The sequence below is a fragment of the Prunus avium genome, chromosome 7 (genome assembly GCF_965620075.1).
Source record: "Prunus avium chromosome 7, drPruAviu1.hap1.1, whole genome shotgun sequence".
Classification (NCBI taxonomy): domain Eukaryota; kingdom Viridiplantae; phylum Streptophyta; class Magnoliopsida; order Rosales; family Rosaceae; genus Prunus; species Prunus avium.
The window spans coordinates 28749848-28769586 of record NC_142290.1 but is presented as its reverse complement, the minus strand read 5'-3'; the positions used below and the strand labels follow the sequence as shown (position 1 = coordinate 28769586).

The 19739-nt window shown below is 35.5% G+C and overlaps 2 protein-coding genes across 2 annotated transcripts; one reads left to right on the top strand and one right to left on the bottom strand.

The window, feature by feature from the left end:
• Positions 1-8989: 8989 nt before the first annotated feature.
• On the top strand, positions 8990-10138 carry LOC110761491 (transcription repressor OFP13-like). Its single transcript, XM_021963977.2, has one exon. It carries the CDS (start codon positions 9211-9213, stop codon positions 10057-10059), a length of 849 nt encoding a protein of 282 aa, XP_021819669.1. The 5' UTR covers positions 8990-9210; the 3' UTR covers positions 10060-10138.
• An 8373-nt stretch (positions 10139-18511) lies between these two features.
• On the bottom strand, positions 18512-19367 carry LOC110761569 (transcription repressor OFP6-like). Its single transcript, XM_021964057.2, has one exon. It carries the CDS (start codon positions 19244-19246, stop codon positions 18689-18691), a length of 558 nt encoding a protein of 185 aa, XP_021819749.1. The 5' UTR covers positions 19247-19367; the 3' UTR covers positions 18512-18688.
• Positions 19368-19739: the final 372 nt, after the last annotated feature.

The window sequence follows — 19739 nt, the reverse complement described above, 5'->3', positions numbered from 1 at the left end:
TAACCAAATCATAAGCTAGAAGGGTACAAAATGATATGTAAATATGCACCGATCAGCCACCGAACACATATTTCGACTGTTTTCAGAGAATGAAAACAGAGAATATGCTGAAAACGCTCCACCGAACGGGCCCTAATAAATTTAGGTCCTACGCGTCTTGCATCATTCTATGCCTACGAAAAGAACTCGACTTCAACGAGTAAATAGCCACAAAATGTAAATTAATGATCGTGGCGCCAACTGCTAGTATGAATAATAAGGGACTAGGGTCAGCAAACGTTGATGCATGGATCATAGACACCTTCGAGAGGCTCCACATCCTCATAAAGCTCACCAAACAAAAGTGCTGATAGTTAAAGTTCGCTATGGACAACGAGAAGCAATATGTCCTTTGGCATGGCAATGGAAACATCCAATGCGAGGATTAGTGAAAATAGTCGGTCCTTTGTTAGGTGTCGATGTAGTAGGGTTAGATGGTCCTGAAAACCCCGTCTTCATACTCGTAGTGGTGTGAGTTTTGTTGGCAATTGCAAGTTGCCCAGAATACCTTGAATGTTGTGGCGACAAATATGTCTCAGCTTCCAAGGCTTGGCAATAGGTGTCCTCCAACACATCCGGATGTGACCTACTTACCTCGTGTTTGAGATCATCTAGAGGCCAAGAATAAAACGAGAAACTGTAACTGCGAGCTCTTCTTGCACGGCAAAACACAATTTGTGCTCCACAAAGAGAGAATAATATTATTGGACAGTAGAAGTATCCTGGGAAAGAGTCCATAATTGATCTAACAATTGGTGACTATAAAAAGATGGAAGGTATTGTTCCCTGAGTTTCAATTTCATCTCATCCCATAAAATCACAAGGGATTGTCCTAGTTGTTGAAGATGGTGCTTAGCAGCCTTCTAGTATTGCTTTGCGGCTCTTTCCAATTTGAGTTTGGCGAACCGGATCTGTTGTGCATAGGGCATAGCATACCATTCAAAATAATCTTCCATAGTGGATATCCAATCAACAAAGAGAGTAGGATCCCTGCGACCATCGAAGTCGGGAGCGGTAGGCTTGGCATGACGGGTGATCTCAAAATCCAAGTTTTTGTGTACGATGTTGTGTTCGTGTGGTCAGGGCGGCGGGGGAGGGATAGTGGTGTCCACCAGAGAAAACCCATCACATGTTGGGTACAATGTGGTTTAGGCACATATCCCGCAAAAATAATTGGTTCAGCCCGAACCATAGACGTCCCCACAGAAGATGATTGAAGGCCTAGGTGGTCTGAGAACTTGGGATCCATATACGAATTGTGAAGGAGGCCAGCTTGTGGAGAAGGTGTGAACGAACCGGATAGAACAACGGATGTGGAGGATGGCTTAGGAGTCGAGGTTGTGATGTGGTTGACAAGCAGCGTCACTGAAGCTTGTAACTTGGCAATGTCTGTGGACATGGATGAAAATTCAGTCTTTTGATCAGCCATCAATTTGATGACATGATTTTCCAATTTGGTGACACCTGCAAAAAATTTCACCTTGAATTCCTTATGTTGTTAAGCCAAATTGGCAACAGTGATGTTCGGAGCCATGACGACAAGTAGAGGCAACGAAGTAGGGTAACAACGGCAGAGCAAGAGGCTCTGAATACCAATTGATGAGTATAGCTCTTAGGTATTAGATTAAGCACTTAAACAATAGAATACAAAAGAATATAAAAGATTGAGGAAAGAGTCCATAATTGATCTAACAATTGGTGACGATAAAAAGATGGAAGGTATTGTTCCCTGAGTTTCAATTTCATCTCATCCCATAAAATCACAAGGGATTGTCCTAGTTGTTGAAGATGGTGCTTAGCAGCCTTCTAGTATTGCTTTGCGGCTCTTTCCAATTTGAGTTTGGCGAACCGGATCTGTTGTGCATAGGGCATAGCATACCATTCAAAATAATCTTCCATAGTGGATATCCAATCAACAAAGAGAGTAGGATCCCTGCGACCATCGAAGTCGGGAGCGGTAGGAAACTAACAAATACGTAAGGAAATATAGGACAGTAGAACAAGAAGAAAATATAGATCGAATGGACGAAAGAAAGGGTAGAAATCAAAGATAATAGGATAAAAATTCATTGCTTAAACAGAAATCTTAACCCAAATAAAATGGGAAACTTAAAACTAGAAATATGGAAATCTAGAAAAGTAGAAATCCTACTAGAAATTAAAAAACTAAAGAATCTAGGAAACTAACAAATACGTAAGGAAATTAATAAATTTTGATCCTACGCTTCCTAGATCAATAGCCAAAGTGTATCAATAAAAGGAGATGAAAACCCCCATGGAAAATTGCATGTAAAAAGGCAACAACCTACAACTTGTTTCAAAACCACAGTCAATCAAAGCATACAAACAGCGAACTGGATAGGCTATCTTGAAATCTCTTTAGATTTTAGGGAAATTTTGTACTAAATCAAAATCAAGTTTTCAATAATTATAGTTAAAGCTCACCTTATTGAGTTGAATATTTTTGGGGAGCACAAGACATTGCCCCACGTTGACATAGGACCTTTGCCTCTCTAGTGAATTTTTCTGCTCTGTTTCTCATCCAAAGACAGACACAAAAAGATCATTATGAATGTTTAGTATAAAGAAGCTTGTACTAATCCTGATGATGATGAAATTTTGATTTAGCCACATTTTTGTGTGGAAGCAGAGACCATCCTGGCCCCAATGATTGATGCCCTCATGTTCTCCTTTACTATAAAACATTAGTTCTTTATGATTGGTCTATTTCTTTCATTGAGTACTTGAGAAATTATGGTTGAGCCACCACATGCACGACGCACACCCACCCACCCACCATGACTTAGAATCAAAGTATTAAATATCGATAATATCCCCGATATTATCCCGATAATATCTGATTTTTGGGGGTCCGATATTTTAACAACTAATCATAGTGTTATCGTCAATATATCGATATTATCCCGATACTATCCCGATATTATCCCGATAATATCGGGAAGATATTTTCAACATTTTTATGAATGATTTGGGCAATATATCGAGATATTATCGATAATATCCCGATAATATCCCGATACGAAACCCAAAAATATTTATATACATGGTATTTGTGAAAACCATTTTACTCCTTCAACACCTTAACCACCATATCTCTTATGTTTTTGTGAAAATACTAAAATATTTATATATATACATGGTTTTGTTTTGAATTCTTTTTGCAAGAAACAAATTTTCACATGAGATGAGTAGTAACTATGGTTATACTCATAACCAACCATTTCCCTACCCTCCATATCTCATTCCTGTTGGGATGGAATCAAGCGACTCATGGAAAGAATCCGAGACTCAATCTTCAAATGATTTTTCTTATGGACAACGTCAACCAATCTCGGATCCATATGAGTGGCATATTAACAATTACATGCAAAACTATTTTGGGGATTTATCATTTGATGACTACTCTTCAAAATATACTTACTCTACACATAGAGATGATGAAGATAGTGAAAATTTTGAACCTCATAGGAACTCTATGTGGTACTAAGTCACTCATGTATCTTACCATGCAATGTATAAAGTGTAAAATATTGTAGTAATTCATTATATATAAATGATTATGGTGTGTTTAATCTTCTTTCATTAATTACTACATATTTTCTACACTTACGATGTTTGCCAGCTCGCTATATAATCAACTTAAATAAGTTAAATCCATCATGCAATGCATTTCCTTCCAATTTTTTGTGATAAACCAATAGATAATTGACTAAATAAACATCCTGCAAAGTTTCAATAAAAATTTCCAAGTTTTTCTTACAATTTCCGTGGTTTTTATTCAATTTTGTCCGATACCGATAATATCCCGATATTTCCTGCGATATTTCCGTGTTTTTTGACTTCCGATATTTCCGATACCTCCGATATTTAAGACCTTGCTTAGAATCAAGGGAGCAAAGTGCAGTTTCCTAATCTAAGCCATTTCTTTCACAAGGCAAAACTACCTGCAATTTACCTCAAATGCATGTGCACTTGTATTTCTTGTGCGCCTAGGGACAGACCACAAGCTGTAATCTTTGGTCCCCATAAGACAAGGAATGAGGGATAAGGTGCTCCTCCACACAAACCTGACCTCCACATAAAACTTTTTAAAACATTAATCCTTGAGCGAATACCCCAGTTCTGAACTCGATGCAAAGTATTTTGAGCAATGTTCGGGTCAGTCATCAACACACAAGTGGGTAGTTACCGGCCGTTGATACATGTGGGATCACAAGCATCAGTAGCCGGGAGTATCCTGCTCGTCCGTGGGCGACTGTCCATGGTAAAATTGTTTGGATTTTACTTTTTATGTGAAGATATGAAGAAACATCACTTTTCCTGCTCTGTCTAATGTCTAGTCCTTTTAACACTTTGAGTCTGTCAATGTCACTTGATTAGATTAGAATCTAAAAGATGGGGGCTGAGTCACAAGACACTGCGTGAACAAGGTGGGGGTATAATTGCGCTGTATATTGTTGTGTCGCTTGGTGTTGGTAAATGATATGCTCAATCTTACTCCTAATATTTATGAGCTGAGGAGCAGATTCTTAGGTTAAAGCTTTCTGTGGATATGGTTAAAGGACCACCTGGGCACCTACACAACCAAGATTAATGCAATGGACCCTTTGATGCATACTGAGAATGGAAGTGAGAACTATGCATCACAAAATCGGATCTCCTATCCTCCTTACTTTTCTATTGTTTTTACGATATAATAAAATCAAGAATCGTGTTATTGTACAGATAATTTAAAATTTTATGTTGTTGGACCACGTATTTGAATTATTGGTTATGTGGGGTTTGAACGCGTATAGGGGCGGAATCACCATAAGCCCACGGGGTCACATGCCGCCTGAATCAAAGTACATCATCCCCACAATTTGTTAATATATTGAACTTGAAAAATTGGTGTAAATTGTTTTTGGCAATATTCCTTCCTCGTGTACTTGTTGGACAAAATTATTTCTTCCGCCTTTGAATATGTATTCATATAAACAAACTAGCAACATAACATGTCCAAAAAATCATCTACACAATTATATGTTAGTACTATTTGATATAGTATACTAGAAAGAGATGGGGATGACGTGTCAAGAAGATCAATAGATGTGAACCCTTGGATTTGACTAATAGTTGAATCTATGAATTGTATACAAAGATGAGCTTCAAATTAAAGGACGTGACCTACTTTTGGAGGTTTAGAAGAAACAAAACACGTACGCAAATAAATTGAAGGGTTCACAGAACTCATGCCATGGCAATTGGCAGTTGTTGCTCTCTCTCTCTCTCTCTCTCTCTCTCTCTCTCTCTCTCTCTCTCTCTCCTTATGCTGATAGCAGAGATCAGAATCCCACCAATCCATGAAATAGAGAAGAGTAATAAATGAGTCTCTCTCAAGGGTCTCAATCTTTCTCTCTGTAATGCTTGGGAGGGCACGTGACCTGGAGTAACTTTGTAGATAGATACTTCCACATGATGTTCATCCCCACATGCCTATCAATTTTGAATTTCATCTCTTTTCCCTCCAGCTTTAACTAATTATATATATCTTCTTGTTGTGAGGTGTAATTTTTACTTTTAGACAAGCAAGTACATTGTTCGACTGTTCGAAGTAAATACTCGTGATTACTTGAATTATAAATTATTTTTATCTTTTTTAAAGGTTTGAATAAATACATTGGGCAAGATATATTTCACTTCCCACCTTCTTAAACTGCTCATAAATAAGAAATGCATGAGATAATTTAAGAGTGATTTTGAAATGACGAAATCATCAAAATGTAGATTAATAACTTGTTCAGTGTCTCAGCAGTGAGGCTAGCTAGCTAGAGGGGCCATACGTGACCACTGGTGTAATAACTCCAAAATCACACCAATAAGTTTCAATCTCTCTCTCTCTCTCCTTCTCCTTGTCGTATAAAAATCTATCATGCAAAAGAATTGTATAAAATACAAAAATTTCCTAGCCGCCAAATTCCCATATTAGCTGAAGCCAGCCAAAGAGACCTAAAATCTCATTTAAGCAAAATATTTTCTTGATATTGTGATCTTGGCGCCTTAAAGTTAATTTTCTTAAACCAAGAGGAAAGAGAAAATACTGTGGATATATGATTTTTCTTTCGTTTTCTTCACAATTTTTATTTTATTTTTTTAACTTCAGTTTTCGTCAAAATGCTTTTTCTTTAGGGAAAAAAAAACATACAATACAAGAGAGAATATCACAAGAGTATTGTGCATATAAAAATAAATTCTATAATCCTTTGAGTAATAATTAGTTTCAAATTTGGATGAGATTCCCAGCCAGATGTCATTTTTGTCTACACTTCGAAGATACAAAGTTATCTCAAGTAAGATTCTTATGAAAAGAGTGAAAAACGTTCATTATGAACCTCTTGCTTAAGACAGTGTAAAAGTTCTCAAGAGTCGAGACAAAATTTTGGAGATTTTTCTCGGATCTTGAAACTAAGTAGGTCATACTACGATTTTAATTTTCTATAGTTTGGAGAGGTTTTGTTTTAGTCCTTATAGTTTCAATTGTCGTGATTTAATTCATATAATATATTAATTGTAGTGGAAGGGTAATGGCATATTTTTTTTCAACAAAATTAGTCCGCGAATATTGTGTGTGAAGTATTTTACACATCTAAACACATGTCACACACGTATAAATTTCATATTACAAAATATAAAAGAAGGACAAAATGAAGCCATTGTACTAAATTGGCAAGTCTTGGTAAATCACGTTAAATCGCAACAATTGATACTACAAAAACTAAAGTAACTTCACCTAAGTTATAGAGATCAAAATCATATTTTGGCCAATAAGTTATAGAGCTCAGGGGAAGGTAATACTTGCAAATACAAAAAAAAAGTATGGGGATAATTGTTGAAATAGTTATATACATTCAAACTTTTGAGAGGACATGCAATGTGATAGGTTTGTGGGATAGTCTAAACTACAAAGACGAAGATGTTTCTCACACACACTACCAATGTATTATGATGATTTGAAATTGAGACCACTGATATGCAAATCAATTTCTTTTTTGATCGGGCTAGACCCGTTGGTAAAAGACTGTTAGGGCTCATTTGGTACACAGGACTGTCTTGGCATGGACTATGCTTAGGGACTGTCTTGGCTTGGCTTGGCTTGGTCTAAGTTGGATAACACTTATCCTGCGTTTGGTGTATGCTTGGACTAGGACTAGATTTTTTTTTTCTTCAAAACTATCTATGTATATGTATATATGTATAAATACATGTATTATGTATGTGTACATATGTATTTTATAATATATGTGACATGTATGTGTATATACATGTATACATGTATATGTGTATATACATGTATGTGTATTTTATAATATAATATATGTATTTTATAATATAATATATGTATATTATATTATATTTTATATATATATATATATATATATGTATGTATTATACCCATGTATATATGTATATTATATATATATATATATATAATATATATACATACATTATACATATATAATATATGTGTATATAGGTGTATATATGTATATTATAATATATACATGGGTATAATACATACATACATATATATATATATATATATATATATATATATATATATATGTATTTTATAATATATATATATATATATACATGTATATACATGTATATATGTATATTACAATATATAATATATATATATATATATATATATATATATAATGTATATGTGTATATATGTGTGTATATGTATACTATAATACATACATGGGTATAATATATATACACATTGTTGGCGCTAAATCTGAACAGATAAAGATGAGTGCAACTTACAAGTGATGAGGACGATCTAGCAGATCGATTGAGTGATAGATGCAGATCATTCTTGTCCTTGGATGTAGATCCTGAATAGAAGAGAGTTTGAGGTTCGTGAGGTATATGGAACCGGTGTGGAACCAGCCTAAGACCCTCCGATGCTCAAGTAAGATTGTTTTTAAGAGCTCTTGTTGTTGACCATATAAAAGTATAGAAGTCAAGCTTAAAAGTCTTACCCCTGTATTGTAGTGGAGGGGCCTATTTATAGAGGGCATTTTTTATGCTCTTAGTACTCATTTTCGATGTGGGACTCATGGGAGGGCCCTCTGAGGTCGACACGAGTCTTTAGATATTTTGGGCGGATACTTCGAGGTTGATTCTCTACAATCGGTAAGGGATGCCGATTGTAGACGAGCTGGGCCTGTAATGGCTGTTCGCAGCTTTGAGACAATGCCATCGGTGGCCGATGCCGATTGTCTGAGGCCTTGGGTACTTGGGCGAGTTTCTAAGATCCACGTGTCGTTATACGAGTGGAGGGTCAGATACGGTACAAACACACATATATGTATATATATACATATGTATTATAATATATAATATATAATATATATTACATATATACACGTATACTATTATTATAATATTAATATGTATATGTGTATATGGGTATATTATAATAATAATATACATGTATATATGTATATGTATATTATATATATTATATATGTATATATGTGTATGTATATATATACATATATACATATATGATATATTTATGTGTATATACATGTATATATGTACATTATAGTATATGTGTAAGTAAGTTTAATAATAATAATATATGTTATTAATTTTACAATATAATATATGCATTTTATACATTGGTGAGCATTAGGACTAGCTAATCCTCCCTTTTCACATGGGATTAGTAGTCCCCTCCTAAGGAGGTGTTTTTGGTGGGCCCGGTATTAGCCTAAATTTAGTCCAAGCCAGTCCAAGCCAATCCTGTGTACCAAACGAGCCTTTAAAGAATTAAAAGCTCTCTACTTAACACCAGTACTATTATATTCAATGAGCTCAACTGAAAACATCTACTTTAAAGTTGTTTTAAATACAGAAATATATACACAGACATAAAAAAGAGTAAAAGACCCCACCAGTTTCATCCCCCAATTCCAACTTCCCCTCCCCAACTCCCATTTTGTTTATAGATTTTTTCCTTTGTCTCATTACTACTTTAAATAATCTTCAGCCCCCTACAACCCTCTCTCTGACCGGCCATTAATGCCACAATTCACAGCTCCAAAATTCATTTGAAAGTTTTGAAACCCTCATTTCTCAAAATCAGAGAGAGAGATGGGCAAGAAAATGAAGCTCCGTTTTCTCTCCAAGAACACAGAGGCATCAAGACATTCTTCTTCTTCTTCTTCAACATGGCCTTGGCCTTCTTGCTCCCAACCCAGAACCCTCTCTTTCAGAAAAGGCAATGATATCTTCAAGACCATAAACTCAGCCTACTTTGACACAAGCACCACAGAAGTGATAGAAACACCAGACTCATTCTTCACCAACTCATCTGAGTCATGTCCAAGCTTCTCCACAGCCTCTGAAGACTCAGGTTTGGATCCAGTTGAGACAGTGATCAAGGGGTTGAGGTCAGAGAGGCTCTTCTTTGAGCCTAAGGCAGGTGAAACAAGCTCTATAGTAATGGAGGAGGCGGCTAAGAAAGCAGCGGGTGGTGAGGAGCTTAATATTGTTCCATTCAAGGAGAGTGTGGTCTTGTCAATGGACTCTCCAGACCCCATTGTGGATTTTAGGAAATCCATGGAGGAAATGGTGGAGGCTCATGGTTTGAAGGATTGGGATCATCTTGAAGAGCTTTTGGGTTGGTATTTGAGGATCAATGCGAAAAGCAATCATGGGTATATTGTTGGAGCTTTTGTTGATCTCTTGGTGGGTCTAGCTTTAAGTAGTGGTTCTACTAATTGTTCTTGTTCTTGTAATATTAATTCTCCTTCTTCTCCTTTATCTAATTTTTATAACAGTACTGCTAGTACTTCTTCTTTATCATCTTCTTCTACTCCTTGTGTCTCGTCAATAGAGCCTGAGGAACAATCTGAAAGCACTCCTTGTTTGTCTTCATTATTGGAAGCTGAGGAAGATCAGATTCATGAAGAAGATGAAGCGTCGTCATCTTCATCTTAGACTTAGTTAGGTGCTTTGATTCACTGGAAAATATATGTATACTACTAGTGGAAATTATGATAGTGAAACCTTTTGATGACTCTCATGTCTCTCCCTCTCTCTCTCTCTCTCTCTCTTCCAAATTCGTGTGGAGATTGCAAGCGTGTGTGGATTGCAGTTTCCATTTCCCAACGCATAGTAAGATAATCTAACATGGGTAATTTTCTATATCAATACTAGAAAGTGTTGCAGCTACCATATTTATTCATTATATTTTTCACGGATTTTAGATCTATTTGTCTCACATTATACATCTCACATAACTAAAACCTAACTACCACTCACCTACTTATGTAAGTGGATGCATTTCAGCTTTATGAGAGACGTGATCAGCAATGTAATTTTGTTGATGTAAGTCGTAGTTTGCTATTTCAAGAAACCCTTTTCGTCATACTTGGAATTAATGCAAATTGAATATTTTAACACATGAGACAAATTAACAATTTATTTGTAGACCGTGAAGACATCATCAAATTGGTGATAAAATATACCATGAAATTTGAGGTACTCAAAATTAAGGAGCTATATAGCTTGCTTCAACGGCATGGGTTCCCACCACAGTGGTGGTGGATTCCCCCTTCCCCCCATGGCACCCAGGATCGAACCCCAGTGGGGTTTCTTTCCTCCAATGTAACCAAAAAAAAACGGCATTCTGCTATTATATGAAATATACTAAGCTCCATGTGGGCAGCAGCAACTTATGGCTTTTTCTCTCTCTCTCTCTTTTTAAAGTAATATAATAATTTGTTCAGTCTTAAAAAACAATGGAACACAAATTTGCAGAGATGATCTTCTGCAACTGACCACACTTCAACAAGTGTAGACATTGTGATTGAGCAAACATCCACCACTATCACTGTGTGTAATCCATATGGGAGTACCAACTCTGGAACTTGAAGCAATCAGGGCCGTTGATTTTGAATTGCTTGAAATGGAGGGTCATTATCAATGATAGCTACAATTCCAGCTCTGAAGTTTGGCGTGGTCCTAACACTCATTTCCTTGCACCTGCACAATTTAATCATTTATCGTTGGAACCCCAGAAAAAAAAAACCTGTAAGATTGTGTTCATTTTTGTTTGTTGAGAACATGAACATGGTTTTGAGAGTCACTTAAGTACAAGTTTAAGAAGTGAAAAAACAAGCCACCTGCAATTGCCATATTCAGCTTTCTGGTGTCAAAAATAATTTCAGACAGATAATTTTGCTTGCTCTCCTATTTTTTCTCTTTTTTTGGGGGACCTTATCATCATATCCCTGCCCAATATAATAATTTGAATTTCTCTCTCGTGCACATTTGCTAGGTGTTGTAGGAAAAAACAAGACGATGACATATATTCTTAGGGTGATATAGGAGAATGTCAGTATTTTTTCAGTGGTGTAAAGGAACAGCTCAAGGTTAAATCCAAAGCCGGATAGGAACAACTCAAGCTAAACCCAATCCTATATCTTCTCCATACTGGGTTTTGTTTGCAATGTGCATGTCTTATTACTGCAATCTTCAAGTGACAATCTAATGGCTGCTATTTATATATAGCACAGTACCAAATAAGGAAGGAGTAGCTACAAAACTGTTAATTTGAACCGTTAATTACGCGGTTAGACTCTTGTTTGAATGTGTGATTCACTGTGATAGTATTCTTCATAACATAACATGTCATTGTCTCGTACTAGAGAATTATTCCTATATCAAATGTAAGTTTTACTTTAATTAGTGGAAGGAAAATATTTAGACTCAACTTAGTTGGCTTCTTCTAAAGGGGAAAGAGATACACCATTTAGTATAATATGGAGGAATTAACTTTAAAGAAAGCCAACATACTGGCTCTTAATTTGGAGAAAGAACTTTCATGCTACGGAATGTTATTGTGACAGTCTCTAAAGTTAATTACGCATTATTATATTAATTTTGAATATATAACAATGCGTGATTGGCTTAGAATATCAGCATAGTGGCATTCCTTGTAAGTAAATTTCTCCCTTGAGCTTGAACTACCTCCAACTGAAATTTTTTTGAAGTACCTTATCATCAAATAAAATAAAGGGCAAAGGAAGAAAAAAAGAAAAAGAAAAATTAAACTTAAAGGCAGTAAATAGGTGGAAAATTAGTCAACGTTCCAAGGTTCGAGAGGCTTTTGGCTCGGCATAGATGCCTCTTCAATCTCTGAGGCAAGATTCTTGCCCAAGCGGCGAAGCTTCTAAACCTCGTGCCACTCAATTATTTTAATAGCTCACCCTCGACAAGCAATGGCAGATAAATGTGCTTAATTTAATCATTTAGGATTATTGATTACGTTAGCAAATTAAGTTTTATACTAATACGGCCATCGCTATATATATATATATATATATATATATATATATATATATATATATATATGTCTTGGTGCAATCATATCTACCACCAACCATGTCATCTTTTTTGTTTTTATTTTCTTTCAATTGTGATGAGGCAAACGTCCTTAGACCATATTGAAAAGAAAAAAAAGTTAAAAGAAATAAGAATTTCCACCAGTTCAAAATTAGAGGTGAATAAGTTACACACACACACATATATATATATATATATATAATATTTTTAAAAACTTTAGGATAAAGATTTTAATGGAAAATTTCATTAAGCAGATAAAAATTTGCTAGATGGAATTGGTTTCTCAAGTTTTTGTCGTCGAGTTATTTACACTAACATAAACCCTCTGATTTTTTATTTTTTTTAAACATAAATCCAAAATTTATAACTTTCATTGACAATGACATTTGAATTATAATCTTGTTTTCTTAGGGTGCCATCAGCCATGTGATATCCATAGAGAGAGTCAAGTAAGTGGATGTAATGGCAATCACCATACAAAAATAAATAAATAAGTGGATGGCAATGATTTAGGTCAAAATAGATCAAGGGTGCCACAAGACTACACCGGCAAATAGGACTCACTGGTTTTAGACTGTGCTTGGCTACACTTGATCAGACTACTGTTCCAGACAAAGAAACAAACACCCTGCAGGCTTTAACTTGTCAAAATTGGAGGAAATCAATAATAACACATGCTTCCCTAGAAACTAATTAATGCTTGGTTTGGTAATTAGTGAGATAACCCTAAGCAACAAGGAGACCCTCATTTTCCGAGAAAAAATTTAATTTACACGAAAATTGTGATGATAAAAAGAGTATTGAAATTGGTGTCTGTCTTAATTTCAACTTGAGCTTTGTGTGGTTTTTTGCATTGATTGTGCTTCATGGGTCAAGACAAGACGCCCATATGCATATCCCACATTTCACTCTTGGCATTTTCTTCTCCTAGGGATGAAAGCAATCTATCACATAATGTTTTTTTTTAGTGGTAACAATTTTAAGATCTCAATCATGAATTGTTCTTTCCCTTTAATACTAGAGAATCCCCATAAAAACAATGGATGATGGTTCTTTTTTAATTATTATAAGAAATGTGTTCTTACGAAATTTTCAATAACTTAAATTAAGTAATTCACTCTTTTCAATAGAGCAATAAAAATAAACCCGTATTTTTACTTCTTATCAGATAATCTGACATGTTATATTGAGAAAAGTTGGCAACATGACATGCCTAAAAGAAAGAAGTTTACCTTGAAAACTTGATAGTAATTTTATATTGGAGTTAGACACCATCCGCTTTCAAATGCATGGTAGTTTTCGTGTCTCAAGGACCACTCATTGAAGTCTATTTAAGGCCACCTTAAATGGGAGCAGGATGTGATGGAGAAGAGGCTTATTTATACTAACCACCAACTCCGGCCCATATCAATCAATCCATTTGGTGCATGGCTTTAATAGCCATTTGCATTTAATTGGGCTTTTTCGACTTGACATATAGAAACTTGAAAAGCTTTGTCCCATAAACACCCCCTGACACCAACAGAGCTCCAAACAGGGATTCGATTAGGACCATTTACTCACTTGAATCATGACTTTTCATTAAGTTCATGCAGAAAGATCATTGAAACCCTAAACACACTATACTTGGTAAAGGAGAAAAAAGAGCAACCATGAAACTGGTTGGATAGGAAAGAAGTTACCTCTTTACCAAAAACAAAAGCCAAGAAAGAGGGGATAAATAATCTATGGGATCCCAAGTTCTTTTTTCCCAAGATTTTGAAAGGATTGGAACTAGGAAGATAGAATATGAGAAAGTTGGAAACAAAAAGTTAGAGAAAAACCAACATAATGAAAAGTTATTGTTTGTTAGTCATTATATGAAACCAGATGCTTGGAAAAACCAACATAATGAAACAAAAAGTTAGATAGAAGTAAAATCAGATAGTAGGATTTTACTTGGAAATATGAATGAAGAAATACGTAGTGAACACATATTTTATTCAACTAGTAATGTTTGGATGTTTTGGTACGTAGCTTGATTGAAAATGAAGAGAGGCTTCTCATATCTCCATCACTCTAGGAAGGGGCTATGTTCGATCTGGCCCAAGCTTCAGTGGCACCAATTAAGCTTTCAATCAATAGGTTTAGAGAAATTATAGGCGTGGGTTAGGTCAATTGGCCAACGATCACTGCAAAAAAAAGTGGCAACAGTTACTATTATTTGGTTACATTTGGTGACTGTTGTAGGGTAATTACTGAAGGCTTTAGTCACTAAAAAAAAAGCCAAAAATGTGACTAAAAAATGTGACTAAAGCCTTTAGTAACCCCCACAACAGTCACCAAATTTGGTGACATAATTGTAACTATTGCCATTTTTTTTGGTAGTGGATAGTGTGTCTATCTCTTGCACCTGAGTTCGATCCCTCTCCATGGCTTTGTCTCTTGCACCTGAGTTTGTCCTTTTACTTTCATTTATTTTTATATTACTCTATTTACTTAAGTTTACAATGTAAATAAGGAAGTACCCCTATTTGGATTCAAATAAAAATACTAAAAAATCAAATTCCCACCAAATCGATTTTAGTGCAAAATACGATTTAGGCTAAAAATGATGGCTCATTAAGTCAATATATACTTCATACTAAAATCTCATAAAATCAAGTTTTCTTATTTGATGTGTAAGAAATAAAAGCCGCCAAAAATTATCTTAAGAAAATGATTATTCCGAAAAACCATTTTTCATACTTAGTCAATATTTTTACATAAACATTTTTTCATGTATGATATGAATGCATGAAGGGACCTAAGGTTTTTTTTTTAGTTTGTGAAATTTTGATTTTTTTTCTTTCTATTGGTTTTAATGGGGGGAAAAGCTTTAAAGATATTTGCTAAATCGCTACTCTTTGTCTATCTCTTGCAATTTTTCTTGCTCAGAATGTATTTGGTTATCCCTTTGTTGAGGACAATTATGATTGCAACCAATAAGCAATATAATTCTTGATATATGTGATATATATATACTATTTTTCGTATGTATTGTGAGTTCGAATTTTTTATTCTTTATAATTTGTAAGAGGCCCCTACACACATGAAATTCTGGCTTCGCCACTGAACACAAACACACCAAAAAAGCTTAGCGACACGTGCCATTTCAGCAGTTGAAAATCTTCTAACTTCTACCGATAGAATAGCAAACTGGTATGCCCGCACTAGTGATCTGTGTACCAGATATTGAGCCAAAGGACAGCCAAACACCTAATCCACAACCTGGTAGGGTTTTTAAGTTACAAGAGTCACTAATAATTGGAATTCAGCCTTCCTAAAGTGACTTAAAAACCCCAAAATGTCCCAAAAGCAAAGATTTAGAAATTAAACTTTCCAAGAGAGGTCAACTTAGGGGCAAGCCTTTAAGGAACAAGATTGGAGCAATGGCGTTTCTCAGATTGAAGAGAGGTGACCTGTCATGTCATTCCCATTTTCTCCCCCCTTCCTCATGGTTCCCACTATGTACCACTTTACATGTCAGTCTCGCATTTTGATGCCCCAAATCAAAATCAACAAAGTTGAAGGGATGTTGTTTGTCTATGTTTTAGGATACTAAAATTTTAAGTTAGCACTGTTGGACATGCTTTCTTTGATCATTCCAGAGCTTTCCAAAAAATTTACTTAATTCATTTCTAGCTTGATTTACTTATGCATCTTTTCTTTTTTAATTTAACAACTGTTGTTCTTGATATTTAAATTCAGACCTCCGTCGAGCGAGGATACCACAGTGGTTGTGCCCCTCCCCCTTCCTCCCTGCTTGGCACGGTGGCACCCATGGTTTCTTTCCTCCCTATGTAACAAAAAAAATTCAGACCTGCTCTAACAAGTATATATACCATAGCCAGTTACAAACTAATACATTCAAGAGAGTGTAATATTCAGAACTCATTTTCACTCACTTTGTTTATTCAATTTTAACTCTGCAGGAAATACACGTTCTCTCTTAAATTCTACATTAACCATCGTCTTCCATCTCTCTCACACAGCAATTTCAATATTGTAGCTGCATCATCAATGTAAGAATTGAATGTGGTCTACTTTGAGAAGGATAAGTCAAATCGATCTGCTCAGGGAATCATGATTCTAGTGCAAATACTTAAGATAGGAAAGCAATCCATCATGACTCTGTCCAGCTCTCTCTCCCCTTAAATCCTCATTATGAACAATTAAATTGAATTCACTTGTTTGTAGCAATTTACAATTCTCGTGCCAAGTAAATTGTAACATCATTAAATCAAGAGTCTGTTTCAATAACTACTCATACACATAAAGTCAATCTTATCAGATCTTTTATTTATAGTGGGGAACATCTTTCATGATCGACTTTCTCTGGGCCAGAGAGAAGATATATAATATTATTGCCTCAACTGGAAATCTAACTTGGTTTTGATGGAATGGTTAGAGATAGAGAGGCACACAAGCAACTGTAATTGTCACTCCAAAGCATAACCAAGTTGGATCTTTGAGCCTTTTTGTTGTTTGGTGTGGTGATCTGGGCATACATTATTGTTACTTATAGAGTCAAGTGGGTCTTCATCATCGTGGCTTATCCATCCATATTTGATGGAAAAGAACTTACTTACACAGAAATACCACTATAGTGATATCTTAAATCAATCACGTATTGTCGTGCGTTTTTACTTTTTCTCATAATAATACATTACTAATTTAAGATATTCTTCTTTATACTGATGATTTAATTCATAATGCCTAAAACGTCTAATTATTTTCAAAACCAAAACCTGAGTTAAAGGAGTGTAAATTCTAGAAATATAATTTGCCAAAAGAGAGGACGAGAAAACATGTAAGAGCAGGCCAGATGAGACAGAGAGAGATCGAAGGCCAACTTGCAAGTGTGATTAAAAACCCAGAGGCAGCCAAAATATAATGAGCGCCTTGGAAAACGTAAGATGTCAGATATAGAGATTTCTATTCTCATCTCTCCTCCTCCATATAAAAAAATCTTAAACAACTGTCTTTCACCACCTCCAAACTCTTCTCTAATAATTATAATCCAAATCCCAATGCCTATCTTTCACCCCCAACAAATCTCATTTTCTTGAAACTTGGCCATTGTTTTGACCAACCCTACTTACACTCCTAGGGACAATACATCAAGTCTTCTTTTCCTTGAGCTCTTTTCAAATCCTAAGTCCACTCTAATTAAAACTTGGAAAATGCTAGAGGCACCAACTTGCTCACCAACTCTCTAATAGAGCGTGGGACCCGTTGTATTGGCGGGCTCCACCTCTATTAGAGAGTTGGTGAGCAAGTTGGTGCCCTGCCTCTAGCACCACCCTTAAAACTTATAATCAGCCACTTGCCATATTTAGGGCTGATTTTTGAACGGATGGAATCAAAATCGGGAGATTCTAATTCCAATTTTAAAAAAATTGAAATAAAACTTCTATTCCAATTCCGTTACACAAAATTTTGAAATTTCAAGATCCATTACAACTCGGGATTTTCAGAATTTGTGGAAAATTTTGGAACTTATATATTTTGAATTTTTTAAAGATATTTTCAGAAACTAATTCAAAATTATAAACATGCACAACCATTGAAAGATTAAAATTGACTCAAAATTGAAAACTCAGTACCGTAAGCTTGGAAGCTATTATATGCTAGTACTTATTAGATGTTGTTATCCTTTATCAAATAACTTGTCTATGTCTATTTGGTCATCAAATTATATTTAGTAATTGTGCGTAATCTTTAAATACATTCCAATTCCAATCCAATTTTTATCGAAATTTTCGAATGTCGAAATTAATTTGAACGAAATCATATTTTCCAATCCAATTTGCACCCATAGCCATATTGCATCATTTTTCAACCACATCAGCCGGCAAATTCCACTCAAAACTAAAAGAAAACCACACTTTAAATTATGTATAGTAAAATTTCAGATGTGCCACTAAAATATGTTCTATCTGCAAAGATTATTTTGTACTCTTTTTTTGGGTCAAAGATTATTTTGTACTCTAGGGAAGTGGCGAAAAAGAAGAAGACAAAGTAAAAAAGAAATATTCCATACGACTGAATCTTGGAAATCTTTCTTTACAATACATGCACCACAATCTTACAAGACCTACATTAATGGCTTGAGAGAATCACATTGTCTTTTATATAAGGGATCTCAACATGATATTTGTAGTGGGAACTCCAATGCCATTGCACGTGCATCAGCTATCTAGTAGTCACGTGACTTGCGAGGAATATGCAGCATTGTTGAACCAGACGACCTCACTGAGAAAACAGCATTCCAGATCTCAGTGAAAACTCTGATAATAATTCCATGGTTGCAAGGTGCGTTGAGCTGCAAGAAACAGTTGAGAAGCTCCCTGAGATCATCTTTTGCGTATATTTCGTTTTCCAATATCATTTGGAGCATCGAGTGTCGAAAATCCAAGTAAGGATCGCCTGAGTCTTTCTCCACGGCCACACTCTCGTTGCCAATTCTCCCAAAACCTTGGACGGCTCTTGTGCTCTTTGGCTTGGCCTCTGTGTCCAAAAATGGAGCATAGTCTGTGTTTGGATAGAATGCGGTGGGGTTGTTGTTGGCTTTGTAGACTTTGTTGCATGAGCTTGAAGATGAAGAGTAATTATTTTGGTGGTGGTACTTTTGTTTTTGGGTTGTGGTGGGTTTTGGCTTTGGATGGAATATGTGGAAGAGTTTTGGTTTTCTGCAGCTGCTGCAACCTATGTCCACTGTAATTTTGTTCAGGAGCTTTCTTCTGGTTGTAGGCATTGTGTGTGTGTGAAAGAGAGAGAGAGAAGGGTTGAGTTGCGTTGCTGAAGGAGTGAGAGGGTGGTGCGTGTGAGGGAGTTGGGATGAGGGATTTTGACTAATTGGATTAGGAGGGGAGGAGGGGTCTCTCTATAAAGTCTGCATGTGAACTCCTGAAGGGTCCCTACATGCTACCATGACTGCTCTGTCAGTTTATTTCAAGACAGCTTCATCCCCACCGCACAATTTGATGCCAAAAAAAGATTATCCCGATATGTCGTAGATTTGCTGTCTCCCAGTCATCATGATCTTTATCGATATTAATTTTTTATTAATATATATAAGCAATAATCTAAATTACTTTAAATTAACCTAATCTGTAAGAACATCTCCAACTGATATGTCAAAAGTACCACATAGACATTTAACAGCTAGAAATAACATCTCACACACTCCAACCGATGTGTCAAAGCTGATGTGGAATGAAGGCCAAAGATTGAGATGTTATTTTTGA